General features: G+C 41.9%; 1 protein-coding gene across 36 annotated transcripts in view; it reads left to right on the top strand.

Annotated features, from left to right (window-relative positions):
• Nucleotides 1–14,124, top strand: part of SORBS1 (sorbin and SH3 domain containing 1) — a 218,827-nt gene that overhangs the window by 91,361 nt on the left and 113,342 nt on the right. For all 36 annotated transcript variants that reach the window (XM_046652429.1, XM_046652426.1, XM_046652431.1 and 33 more), the window contains one exon: nt 12,020–12,074. In XM_046652429.1, the coding sequence (XP_046508385.1) occupies nt 12,065–12,074 (10 nt within the window). In that variant the 5' untranslated portion in view covers nt 12,020–12,064. The remainder of the gene's footprint in view (nt 1–12,019; nt 12,075–14,124) is intronic.

Here is a 14,124-nt window from a genome sequence, read left to right as displayed (position 1 = left end):
TCCTCACCATGACACTCTGAGATTGACAGCTGTTATTGTTCCCATTTTATAGATGAGGAAATTAGCAAGTTTGACTGATTAACCTCAGATCATGCATCTAGTAAATGGCAGAGCAGCAAGTAAAGTCCAAGTTATATTTATTCTAGAGTTCCTCTACATATTTTTAAAGGTGTGTGTGGCTAAGGGGATGTTGATGGGTGTCATTGCTTCCTAAGGGCTGCTGGAAAATGCTGTGTGTTATCTGATTAACCTCCCCCAATGAGCACTCTCTATAGAGAAGTTAATATCTTAAGAACCATAGGGATATTTTAAGAATTCGGAAAAGGATGCTTTTGTCAGCATGTACTCGGGTCTTTCCCAGTAAGTTTTGAAGCTTGGCATTCTATTAGCTGGCAAGTCCCCAAGTGGAGGGCAGTCCATATATACTCTTCCATGCTGTCTTTAGTGATTCATCAATGTTTTAAGACTATTCTCTCAATTAGAATGTAAGGTCTCTGAGGACAGGCACCATCACATATCTTGTGTGATAAACTTGGTTATTTTATTACCATACCTGGATAAAAATACCCCCAAAATTATTGATCTCTCTTCTATAGGCTTGTATATTCTCTCACCACCCTTTCATATAGGAGTATCTTGCTTCAGGCAGGGACTTTTTGTGCTTGTTTGGGTGAGGCCACATCATAGAGTGGAAGGAGCATGGGTTTGGGTGTCTGTGCCAGGATCTGTATTCCAGCTTTTCTGTTTGCTTCCGCAAGACTCTTCAATGACTCTCTTAACTTTTATTGAGCCTCAGTTTCTCCATTTGCAAAATGAGTATGGAAACCTTACCTGGAGTTCTGCAGATTGGAAATGACATATATAAAGTGGCTGGCTCGCAGTCGGTATTTAGGGAATGAAGAGATGGTTCATCTGTCTGTTCTCAAGCATGAACACAGGGCCTTGCACAGAGTGCATGCACAGTGAATGGATCTTGATAATAATGATTTGGTTCCTTGAGACCTGATCTTAAAGAGATAGCAACTCCCAAGTCTCTTAAAAATGATGCCTTTGTCGAGAGTGTCCTTCATTGCCTGACTTTGCTTGGAAAGGCAGAATCAGAGATGAGTTTCTTGGTCTTAGATGCTACTTCAGTTTGTAAAGCCTGACGTTTTGTCCAGGTAGATATTGGTAATATCAAACTCATGATTAAAGATATACAGTCATTATATTCATCAGTCTGTTAAAGTGATGAAGGAAAAAGGACCAGCACCTTCTTCACTAGAATACTTTTCTTTTGTAATGAGACAATTTACGTTCCATTTATATTTTAAAATTTAATCAGGAACACTTTATTAATTTCAGTGTTATTCTCTTTTATGGGTGAGTAAACTGAGGCTGAGAAATTAAGAGATTTCTCAGTTTGCAGAGTCTGGATTCAAACCTAGTTCTTTTGAGGATGGTATATTTTTCTCCAGCCATTTACTTTTAATCTCTGTGTCCTTATCGTTAAAGTGGGTTTCTTATGGATAACATGCAGTTGGGTCTTATTTTTGACCCACTCTGACAGTGTCTGTGTTTGAAGTGGTACATTCAGACTATTGATGTTGAAAGTGATTATTGATATAGTTGGATACACATAAAGCAACTGAAGGCAGTGTGTATATATATAGATGCATATATATATATAATTTTTATTTATTAATATATAAATGTATAATAGATGCTGGTCTATTTCCAGGTAGTATGGTCTGAGAGACAATGCGGATTTAAAAAAAACTTTGTTTGTGGTGAGCTTGGCACTATATTCAATATTTTAGTGGTTTTAGCTTAGTTTGAAGAAAACCCATTTCAGAAATTTGCACTGTATTCTCAAATGCTTGGATGTAGCTTTTATACCTGATATATTAAAAAACTGCCTAAAATTAGTGCAAAATTTAAGCGAATAGAAAAAAGTAGCTAACGTCATTTAATTCACCACGTGATTGATGGAAGTCGGGGTCTCACATTTATTACAGTGCGGCACTAACGGTCTGATGCAGTCTTGAGCCTCTGAGGCCTGAGTTCAGCGGTTATTGATTCTGGGGCCAATCTAAGTGTGTTCCACCTCAGTTATTAAACAAATGCCACTGAGAAGAGAGGTTTTCTTGGAAAAGATAATGTTTTTAGTATTTCATTTTTGCTTTTTGCTAGGTTAGTACACTTTCAGTAAAATTTCAAAACTTCTTAAGGAAAACAAGCAGTTCCTGAATAAGCCAGTATTACGAATTGAGGTATTTAAGTTATGTATTTGCAAAAGACCCAAAGTCTTTTTACTGAATGGAACTTCTGTTCCCGCATTCCTGAGCATGGTATGGGCCTGTACTGCAGATGTCTATGTGATATATGATGTGGTAAATACGTAGCCTTAGGAATTTTGTGGTTTAAAAGAGAAGTTGAGAGGGAACTGTGGATCGTCTGTAAGAGTGGACACCTTTCCTACCATATCAAATGCACCCTTCTTTCCCTTTCTCAAGCTCTAACAGACCCCTTTTCAGCTTTGTAAGACTTTTTTCAGGCACACACAGTAACTTCTTAGTCTCCTTTACCTATATTGTGGCCTCTGGCCCAAGCTGGACTCTCCTGAGAATTCAAAACGCTTTCCTTCGTGCTGTCTCTACAGGTAGACATTGTATGGTTCTGCTCCGGAGGAAAGGCGTCATCCATATCCTGGGCTTGCCTTTGTTAGTTTGAGGTGATGTGTTTACAACTGGAACAAAGCTAAGACGTTTTGCTTTTATCTAATGAATTTGGGAATCTGCCCTTGTTTGACTGATCCAGCTTGTCTCAGTGGAGCTTTCCAAATGCACTGGATGCTGCAATTAGACGGTTTTTTTTTTTGGTTCTGTAGACACAGCCATATTTGGGAAACACAAATGGGCCAGTTTTTGTATTTAAGTCTTGTCCTGGTTAACAATGCATATTTAAGAAACTTTGTGTGCCCCGAGTTGTACATATAAAGAGTTTGAGAAGGAGCTCAGAGCTCTGGAATGCCATGAAGTCTTGTTAGTAGTGGGGAATTGGCAGGGAGCAGGCCTAGGGATCATGGGGTATTGTGTGCATTGTCACCTGGCAGCCCCTGCTGACTATTTTAAGATGAAACGTTTTGATGCAATTGCTTCTTTAGGAAATCTGGCTGAATGTTCTAGTTGCTTTATTGCCTGCCTTGTCCTCATAAGGAGACGTGGGGGAGTACTTTGGCTTCATTAAACAAAAGCAATCACTGGCGATTAATGTTGGAATTCCACATTTGGGGTATTTGCTATTAGGCCTGTGGAAGATTGCATTATGTGGGGCTGCCATGTTCTAATGGACAAGATTGTTAGTGCCATTTTTTCAGCTTGTCTCCTAGAATTTTTCTCTTGAAAATTCTAAAGGTTACACAATTGTATGTCAATGCCAGGTTTGAGCTAAAAAACAATTACCTTTTATTAAAAAAGAAATGTATTATAACCACATTATAAACAGTTTGAAAAATGGAAATAAAATTTAAAAATTACCTGTAATTCCACACTACCACATCATTATTAGAATTTGGGCATATTTCCTTTCAAATATACGCATGTGTTTATTTTTTACATAATTACACTCACGATGTCACACGGACCTACACCCTGCTTTATTCACCTAATCCTATGATAAGTCTTTTCCCATGTTTTGGGATTTATGTAATCATTATTTTCATAACTGTTCAATAGTCCACCCAGGGGGTATGTCGCCATGTAATTGGTCCCCATCACTGAACACTGGAGTGTTTCTAGGTTTTCATTATTGTTAATAAAGCTGTGGTCAGTGTCTGTCTGTGTAGGTTTGTTGTCATTTTGGGGTTCGTTCTTTGAGCTAGATTCCCCTAAAACACAAAGGGGTTGAGGTGAATAACTCTTGATGTTTTATGCTGCAAATGGTGATGACAATTTAGTCTCACTTGCTGTGTAGGAAAATGTCAGTGTCTTTGCATTTGTCCACATTGAGTGTTAGTGTTTTTAAATTTGTGGACTAATTTAACACATAGAAAAAATGGTTAGTCATTATTTGAATCTTTTTTTGTTGTTTTTTGAACTAATCAGGTCAAGTGAACATTTTCCCATAGATTTGTTTATTATTTGCATTTTTTTCTTCTGGGAATTATTTCTTAATGCCTGTTTAATTTTTTTTCTTGGGAATAAGTAGGGGTACACTGTAAAATAAAGATACTAACCCTCTCAATTATGTTTGCTGCAAACCATGCATTTTAAAACATAGATAATATATGATTACATTTTTATCTCCTAAATTCTATTGTCTGAGGTGCAAATAATATTGCATTTATAAGACTTCAATCTATTTTTGGGCTGTATTTTTTTTGTTAACAATTTTCTTGGCAGAGTCAACTTTGTTGATTTAGAGGCTCTGTTTAAGTATAAAAGATAAATGATTGCAGATTTATTGGTAGTTCACTTTCTAGCTCAGGATCTGACCCTGCTCTGGCATGGGCCTACAGTGAGAGTGTGACGATTTTAGTGGGAGCCTGGGCGTAGGATTTCTGAATTCTGTGATTATAAATAGGTCTTATTAAAATGAGCTTCTTATCGTCATACCCCCCCCCCTTTTTTTTTTTTTTGGTGAGGAAGATTGGCTCTGAGTTGACATCTGTTGCCAGTTGTTCTCTTTTTGCTTGAGCAGCCTTGAGCTAACATCTGTGCCTATCTTCCTCTATTTTTGTATGTGGGTCGCTGCCACAGCATGGCTTGATGAGTGGTGTAGGTCTGTGCCTGGGATCCAAACCCATGAACCTGGGCTGCTGAAGCAGAGCGTGCCGAACTTAACCATGCTGTCACTGGGTTGGCCCCTTATTATCATGACTTTTAATAGGAATTAAAAACAAAACTAAACCAAAATAAAAACCTTTAGTTTTTGTTGGGCAAGTGGATCTGACTACTGGGGTTGGCCTTAAAGTTTGGGTTGATGAGGGAAAGGGCGTTCATGGAAAGTGACAGATTAAAGACTTGGAAATGCGATATCTTGTTCAGGATTCAGTAGGAATGACAAATATGGGGCATGTGGTGTTTAGGGCTTATTAAGGACATGGGGAAATGAGACTGTAAAAGTAATTGGGATCTCATCTTACAGGGTCTTATGGTATGTAAGGAATTTGGACTTGAATTTTTAGGCCAGTGTTTCCCAAAGTAGTGATGTTTGAGGTAATTTTAGAAGGTATGTCATTGAACATTTGGAAATTTTAGTATTTATTCGTTCCTTGATTCTCTCTCTCGTGCAGAATTTATTCCTTTTCTTTCTGTACTCCTGTAACATTATGTCAGACTTCTAGCAGAAGGGATTCCCATTATATTCTATTTAGATGGGACCTGTCTGTCACTCTATAGCACTGTGATGGCCTCAAAGACAGCAGCTGTCTGATTCACGTTAGTCATCTCTGGGTCAAGCGCTATCTTGGATGCGTAGTAGGTGCTAAAGAAACGCTCTTTGAATGGGATCATCAGGCCTGTGTTTTAGATACAGGATTCTTTCCTGGGAGGTTCTCTGCCTTTTTCCTTTTGCCCTGTACTGCCCAGCCAACCCCTTAGAGCTTATAGGGACCCCGTGGATTTTTTTTTCCCCATTGAAATTGGACCCAGGAACTCTTTCACTGCTAAAGTCAGAACTTGGCAGTACATGGGCTATAGGGTGATTCTGAAACTTATCAGGCCATTGTAATGGTCTAGGAATGAGGTGATGGGATAGAATGGTGAGTGTGAGGGTGGAAAAGCAGAGGTGGCTGGGATGCATGAGTCATGAAGATGGAAGAATTGACAAGATTAGGCAACTTATCAGGTGTGGAGTGGAGGCGGGTGGCAAAGGAAAGAGAAGGCGGTGTACTCAGATGTGTGCAAGGGACAGAGGCTGACTCCACCAGTGTTAATTGGGTGCTTGCTCTGTGCTAGGCACCATACTAGGTGTTAGGATACAGAGATGAGCAAGAAGACCCTGCCCTGCTGGAAGGTGCTCACTGTGTAGTGTGCTTGGTGTATGAGGCCTGATTGGAGGAGCAGAGACCGGGAAGGCAAGGTGGGGAGAGATGAGTAATGGACTCGGCTGGTTCTTATAGCTGATTATCAGGACTTTGCATTGTTTGGTGAGTAACGGGGTGATGTGGAAAGATCCTAAAGGGGAAATGACCCTGTCCAGTCCGTGCATTGGCTGTGGAGGGCAGATTCTCATCTGGAATTCAGTATCCATTGCCCAGAGGCCAAAGGCTGAGGGGGCTCTGAGCAAGCAGAAGAGGGATAGGAGGGAAAGGGGGCTCAGTAGAAGAGTGAAAAAGCAAGACAAAGGGAGACTTTCTTTGAATCCAACTAATAAGGGAGTGGGTTTTTGGTTTATGAACTTTTTGTTTTGTTTTGCTTTTTTTGTAGCCACAGAACCCATTTATCCAAGGGAAGCTCAGGAAATATAAATGAATGAAATCGCTGAAAGCACTGCTGCCCGGGTTGAAGTGAAAGCTGGGGAGTGGGTGGGTTCCCCCACAGCAGCCAGAAGGGGCTCATGGAACCTCCTTTCAATACAGGTGGAAAAACTATGAAAATGGACTAGGTAACCTGCGTGGATCCTTCTGGTTCTAATATTCCAGATGAAATCCCCAAGGAAGTGTGTAGTTAGGAATGAGGACCCAGCTCAGGGCCCCTCTAGCTCTTAAACTCCTAGAAGAACCACAGAGGCCCTGTTCTAGAAGGAGGATCTTCATGGCCCAAGATAAACCAGACCACAGTGACACTTAGAAATCAGGACCAGAAAGTGTGTGTGGGAGGAGGAAGGAGTTAACTGTCTTGAATTCAGCGGAAAGGTCACTGAGGCCCCGACCAGTGCAGAAACTGTTGGGTTTGGCCATGTGTGTGCACTGGAAACCTTTCTGAAGGCCATTTCAGATAATTGGTTAGAACGGAAACCACGTTGGAGGGACTCCAGGAGGAAATGAGAGGACATGGGGGATGGCCTTTGTGATGTGTTTTCCTATTGCTCCCTCTCCAGAACCATCGGTCTTTTCACTGAAACCTTGTGCTTGTTGTGTTCTGAGCCCCCAGCATGTCGTGGGATTCCAGACCAAAGTTAATGTCAGGGTCAAGTTTATCCTAACTTCCTCCCCTTGAAAGGAAGTGTCAGCGACTCAATGTTTATCCTTTCTGGCTTTATTAAAGAGCCTTCTGCACCCTCTCCAATAATGTAGAGAGTGCATTTGAAGAGAAATGGAACTAATAGAGATTGAGAAGAAGATGAGCTGTCAAAAAATTGGAGAAATGTGGCTTTGCTGGTGGATCAGCAAAATATAAAGCAATAAGGCCAAGCACTTATGCTTGGGTTTTGTGAGCTGTCCCTATTTTTTTCAAGCCATCTGAAGAGCTGAAAATACATCAGATCAGGCCCCAGATTGTAGAGTATAACCAGGGTTTGGTCGGAGTAGGGAGCTAGCTTCCTTTTAACTGACTATAGTGAAGTTAAGGAGGTTCCTGGTTCTCTTGAAGATACGACTCCAAAGTTAGACTCTGAAGGCTAGATAAAGATAAGAGCAAAGTTCATGACTGAGCACCCACTGTGTGCTCAGTCCTGAGGATGACACAGTGTCTCCCATCCAGAAACTTATGATGCTTATGATCGTGTGTGTGTGTGTGTGTGTGTGTATGTATGTGGGGGTAAGCTATGGAGAAGATGGAGCATGCTGTGTGAGAGGTCAACCCAAGCCTCATTCTCTTCCAAGAACTTTTGCTGGACCTCGAATTCATTTTTACAGATAAACTCGATTCTTCCCTATTCGCATATCCCTGAACCATCCATATAAGGACCTTCTTTCCTTCCCCAGTAAACAACCCATATTTAGTTACTGGATCCCATTTCAGCTGGAAGCGTGAGTGTAACTTTTGCTTTTTAGTTATTATTCACTCTGTCATCAAGACTTATCTCAGAATTATAGGGTCGTGGAATTAGGGAGGGACCATGCCGAACTGTTAATTATCTGGATGAATTCTTTACAAGGCTGGCTACTTCACATCTTGTTCTTCTGGTGGAATGTTTGTGTTGATGCTGTTGTGCTTTGACCAAGTATGGTAGATCCCAAACAGCCCAAGGGATGGAATGGTAGCTTGACCCTACCTGGCCCACCCAAGCTGTGACACTTTGTAGGTTCCTGCAACCCTCTGGGGCATAGCTGCCCACTTGCACCTGTCTGGTTTTGCCACTAGATGGCACAGTTCATCTTTTTGGCTTTTACCCAAAGGTGCCTGCCTCCTTTGGAGGGGACCTATGGGACACATTACAAAGATGTACCATCATGTTCTCAACCAAATCAAGCTCTTTACAGCTTAGTTTTTAAACAAATATTGTGTCAGAGGTTTCTATATAAAAAAACCCTCATGTTCTACATATGATTGTAATAGCTTGTACTGTTTCTAAATAAACTGCAGGGACTAGATTATGACTGTCAAGCTTTCAGCTTTCTTCTGGGTAGGCTCAGTTTGTGCAGCTTCCTGTTCATATCCCTGCGTTTCTGACTCAGAGCTCTTCAGGTTGTAGAGACAAAACCATTTGCTGAGCCACTTGAGATTCAGATCTGGCCGGCCCCACTTCAGGAGAGAGGAATGAAGTTTCTTCTCTTCAGATGAAACCTTTGAGATTCCCTCCTCTGTCTCACCTTGTGCTGGTTGAGATTCTTGGGTTGCAGATGACCAGAAACTGCCTCTGGTTAACTCAAACTGGGGAAGGATTTATTGGCAAGAATCTTGGGTAGTTCACGGAGTTTATGGGAGGCTGGGGAACTGCGTTCAGAGCAGGGGTAGGAATTCAAGGAGGCTGACTTGGCTGGAATCAGCGCCAAAATCAGACCCTGGAATAGTCTGGATAGGATGTCGCTGCTGTCGCCACCACTGGCGAAAACTGGACACTGGGCACCGTCCTTGGCACAGCTGCTACTGCCACCCTTGCTGCAGTTTTTATTTTATTTTAAACTGCCCCCTATTTCCTGTGTCGCCTGCTGCAGATTCAAACAATCACCAAGTAAGAGCATGCAATAGAACCCACTGCTCAAAAAGCCTGTGTGTGCAGAGCTGGTACTCACCTATGCCTTGTCATTGTCACCTGCTTCTGTCATACTAGTTCCTAAAATATTGAAACAGTGTCCTACCACCCTGAGCCCTTTCTCCTTCCGTCTTCTTACAATCCAACCACTAAATGGTTGTCACCTGGTATGGGGAGGGGCCTCCTAGAGAATGCTACAACTGGCGTCTACTCTGGTTGGTGGACATTTGTGGCAAAATGATGGTTGGTATTTTAGATGTTATCCCTGACTATTTGTACTTTAGATCAGTTTGTAAGAAATAGTGGGACTGACAGTTAGAAATTGCTAGTGTCTATATTGAGAAATATAAAATGTGCAAAGGGCTAACCACAGATGACAGTGATTACTCATCAGGTGTAAGTTGAGGCATCATCCTTTTTGTGTGATTCATGACACTGCCATTCATCTCTTCCCCAGCCTAAGAATGCCATTGTGATACGTACTTATTTGTAAAATTAAGATGGGGCCGGCCCAGTGGCTCAGCGGTTAAGTGCGCACGTTCCGCTTTTCAGTGGCCCGGGGTTCGCTGGTTCAGATCCCAGGTGCGGACATGGCACTGCTTGGCAAGCCATGCTGTGGCAGGTGTCCCACATATAAAGTAGAGGAAGATGGGCACGGATGTTAGCTCAGGGCCAGTCTTCCTCAGCAAAAAGAGGAGGATTGGCAGTAGTTAGCTCAGGGCTAATCATCCTCAAAAAAAAAGATGGATTAGACTAATCTATACAGAGGGAATTGGTAAATGATTTATGGAGTGTTATTACAATGAAATATTATACATCCATTAAAATGATAGCTATGATGACTATGTAAAAATCCAGAAAACTGTTTATGAAATATTTAATTTAAAAATTAGAGCACAAAGCTATCCAGACATTATGTTTACAACTATGTAAATACTATTTATGCAGATAAAGGTTAGAAAGGACTGTAAAGAAAGAAAAATACTTTCTGTTAAGATAGCTTCATGGTTGAATCAAAAACATTTCTTCAGTCATGTTTTTAAAAGTTGAGTTAATAAAACCTTAACATCATTATTTTAAAAATGAAAATGTTTGGATGATATCACAACAACCCTTTTGGTCCTGGGAGGCCAACTGAGGGATCATAAAACTAGGATTGGAAACCAGTGGAGTGTACAGAACACAGCAGGTTGCGCTCCTTAACTGAACGAACAAATGTTTCCATAGCTTAGAGAACTATCTGAGAGGGCTGTTGAAGGTCACGCATAGTCTCAGGTGTATTTGACAGTGACAGAGCAAAGTTACTGTGGATTTGGGCTGCAAAGGACTTAGAATGATTTCCTTTTTGCCCTTAGAATTCTACTCGGTCAGTTCCAAGGACAATGACCGAGCAAGGCAGTAGCCCAGTGCCCGGCTTCAGTGCATTTAAAAGGAAACTGAAGTGTCTCCTTGTGCCGACCCTCAGAGCACATGTTGACCTTCTTATTACACAATTCAGGAGCCAGGGTGTGATTTCTTCTACATCACTGCTTCTCACACATTAAAGTGCACAGGGACCAGTTGTGGATCTTGTTAAAGGGCAGATTCCAATTTCATTGGTGTGGGGTCACGTCTGAGTTTCTGCATTTTTAATAAGCTCTCAGCTGATGCCGCTGGTCTGGGGACCACACTTTAAACAGCAGGTTCTACAGATCCTGAAGACTTGCTTTTTGATTGTCCTTCCGATGTGTTCAACTAGACCTTGCTGTTCAAAATATGTGCAAAACCTGTCCTTTGAAAATTACAAAATGTTGCTGAGGGAAAGAAGACCTGCATGAAGGGAGACAGAGTCTATTCCCGTGAACTGGAGAATTCAATAGTGTTAAAATGTTAATTTTACACAGATTGATCTCTAGATTCAACATGATCCCAATCAAAATTCCAGCAGACTTTTTTTGCTTTTGGTAGAAATCGATGATTCTAAGCTTTATGTGAAAATACAGAGGATCTAGAAGAGCCAAAATGGTTTTGAAAAAGAATGAAGTTGGAAGACTCACACTACCTGATTTCAAGACATGTTAGAAAGCCAGATTAATCAAGACGAGTTACTGGATAAGGACAGGTGAATGGAACAGAATAAAATCCAGAAATAGATCCACACATATGTGGCCAGCTGCTAAATTGTTATGTTAAGTGAGAGAAGCCAGGAACGCAAGATTGTATACACTATACCACCATTTATATAAAATTCTAGAAGAGGTAGTGACAGGAAGCAGATCAGTGGTTACTGGGGACTCAGGAATGACTGTATTGAATGAGAGGGTTTCCACTTACATATCAGTGGTGCGTAAATGGATGCGTTCCCACCTCAAGGCGTAGAGTGCAGTGCCCAGGCACCTGGGCCTTCATGTCAGGCTGGTGGGGCTCCAGTATCAACACAGCCACAGAGTCAGGCAAGCTGTTCGCCTCTCTGTGCCTCAGTTTCCTCATCTGTGTAAACATAGTGTCAGTGCTTACCTTGTGGGGTTGTCGTGAAGATCAAATAAATTAATGTATTTAAAGCATCTAGAACATTTCTTTGTGCATAATAAACTATATGTTATTATTGTTAACCTCCGATAATCAGTTTGTGTTGTGATTTTACCAATTCTCATAAACTTTGGTTCCTTCCTTCACCCTCTCCCTGACTCATGTACACTCATGTAACTTGAGGTTTTTAATAGAAGGTTGGAGCTGGAGGAGATCTTGGATAGTGTCTAAACTGAGGGTGGGTGACAAAACTGAGGCCGAGGAGGTTGAGTGACGTGCCCAAGGTTGTGTTAGTTCGTAGCCGACCAAGAACCAGAAGTCTGGCCACGTGACTCCTGGTTCAGCTGTTTTGTCAAGGGTCCTAAAGGGTGTTTGCATTTTTAATGGGAACCATAGGGATTTATCTTGAACCTGCCGTTCATCAATTCCATTGTGTGCTGTTTTTCTGCAGAGCAGTTCAGAGCCCTAGTTGCAGAAAACTTGTCCTGTCACCACCATGAGCTCTGGTAAGTCATTTAAAACCTGTTTTTCTTGACAAATTTATAAAACTGGGCAGTTTATCCAGATTTCCCACTGACTCTGAAGGCCCCAAGTGCATTTCATTTTTTATTTTTTGAGACCTGGGTAGGCCCCAGAGCTTTGTTGTAAATTGTCATCACCATCATCATCTTCATTATTAATGACTTGTTGAGTACCTACTATGTGTCAAGAACTGTGCTATACACTTTACATGCACTATGTCCTAATGTTCATAATAGCTCCTTTTACCTCTACTTTTTAGCCACTTTATTGAAATAACATTGGCATGCAATAAACTGTGGATATTTTAAGTATACAATTTGATATGTGTTGACATGTGTGTACACTTCGGTGGCATTTCTTAATCTGAGTGCTTGCAGCAAAAGTAAGCAAATCAACCATAATTGCCCCGGGGTGTGAGCTTATCTTACTTCCTTCGTCCAGACTGGTAGGGCACTTTGCTCACCCTTTTGCTGTGCCTTTGGTGGTAACAATCAAGACCTCAACAAATGACCAGTTTTGAGTATTTTTAGCTTAGAGCTGAGGTGGAAGCATGGGCTACGGAAGACAGAGAAGGGAACAGCTCCCTGCTCAGTGTGAAGCCAGGACCTGTTAGCTTTCTAGTTTAGAATTCGAGGCAGAGAAGTTTCCATCTGGAGATTTAGGTCCACTGTGGCTGCTGGGCTTGCCCTGTAGCCTCCCCGAGACCTGTGATCTAAATAGGGGCAGGAGATGACCCAGTGGATGTCTCAATCACGGGTCTCTCCATCCTGCATTATCTTCAGCGTGTATCAGAGACTCCTGTAGATTAAAAAAAAGCCTTTCCATTTATTGACTTACACTGTCCTTTTAGCCAAATCCTCAACTGTGCAGGATAGGGTGTGCTTAGGACCAACGAGGGCTCCAGTGAAACAGTCCAGGGCCACAACGTGGCTTCCTCACCTGCCAACTAACTGTGTGGCCTTAAGCCTGTGGTGGGCTCTTCTCTGCCTTCTCCTCTGTAAAATGGACATCATAAAAGGGCCAACTCACCAAGATTTTGTGAGGATTAAATGAGGCAGTGCCTCTAAAGTACTAAGTACTATGCCCAGGACATGGCTGGTGTTCCAGCCGGGGGGTTATGAGCTCAGATTTCCTCTTTGCGAGGAGGGGGACGTGGCTTGTCCCCAATTCTTTGAGCACTTTTGCTGTATGTAAAGAGGCTACTCACCTTCTTTTCCCCTATGACCAAGTAGACTTGGGTACTGCCAGTAGCTCCTGCTTTGTAGCTTGTTGTTGTTTGTTTGGCCTTTTGTTTTTGTCATTTAAAACAGACCAGGGCTTTCTTTTTTTTAACTTTTACTCTGCAACCTAAAGTTTCTTGCTCTTCTAATATCAGAGTTAGTCTAAACTGGCCTTGCCGTTCCTGGCATGAATGAAGGTGAAGAAGTAGATGGAGAGGCGGGCAGGAGGGGGAGGGTGTGGAAATGCCTGTGGGACTTTTCCCCGAGTTCTTCCTCTCGGGCGTGGAGCTGGAAGGAGGCATTTCATACCAAAAAATCTAGACCCTTTGGCCCGATAATCCCACTCTTGGGAATTTCTATCTTAATTTGAAGAAAACAAAACCATTACTGCCTTGAAGGTGGGAATGAGTAGGTTCAAAATGTATGTTTACTTGATGGAATATTATGCCACCATTAAAAATGATCATTAGGAAGAAAGCAACTATGTAGAAAGCATTTGTTTTAACCTTTGGTGGAAAGTGCAGCGTGAAAATGATGCATTCTTTTTATTCTGTTTGGATTGGGCTGACAGCCATCGGGGGAAGTGCTTTTCTTGCGTTGTCTCCCTTCATTCTCCTGGCAAACCCACAAAGGTGGCCAAGGTTTACCACCCATTCTGTGGACAGGGAAACCAGAGCCCTGAGGGCTTAATGATTTGTCTGGGATCACGCAGCTAGTGTGTGGTGGAGCTGAGGCATACCCAGGCAACGGGACACCAACACGCTGTGCAGAGACTTGAGTCTGAGGTGATGGAATTATTTTTCAAAAATTCTTC

Source organism: Equus quagga, chromosome 2, assembly GCF_021613505.1.
Source record: "Equus quagga isolate Etosha38 chromosome 2, UCLA_HA_Equagga_1.0, whole genome shotgun sequence".
In the NCBI taxonomy this organism is placed as follows: Eukaryota; Metazoa; Chordata; class Mammalia; order Perissodactyla; family Equidae; genus Equus; species Equus quagga.
The sequence above is the reverse complement of the archived record's forward strand: the minus strand, read 5'-3'. Positions and strand labels throughout refer to the sequence as shown.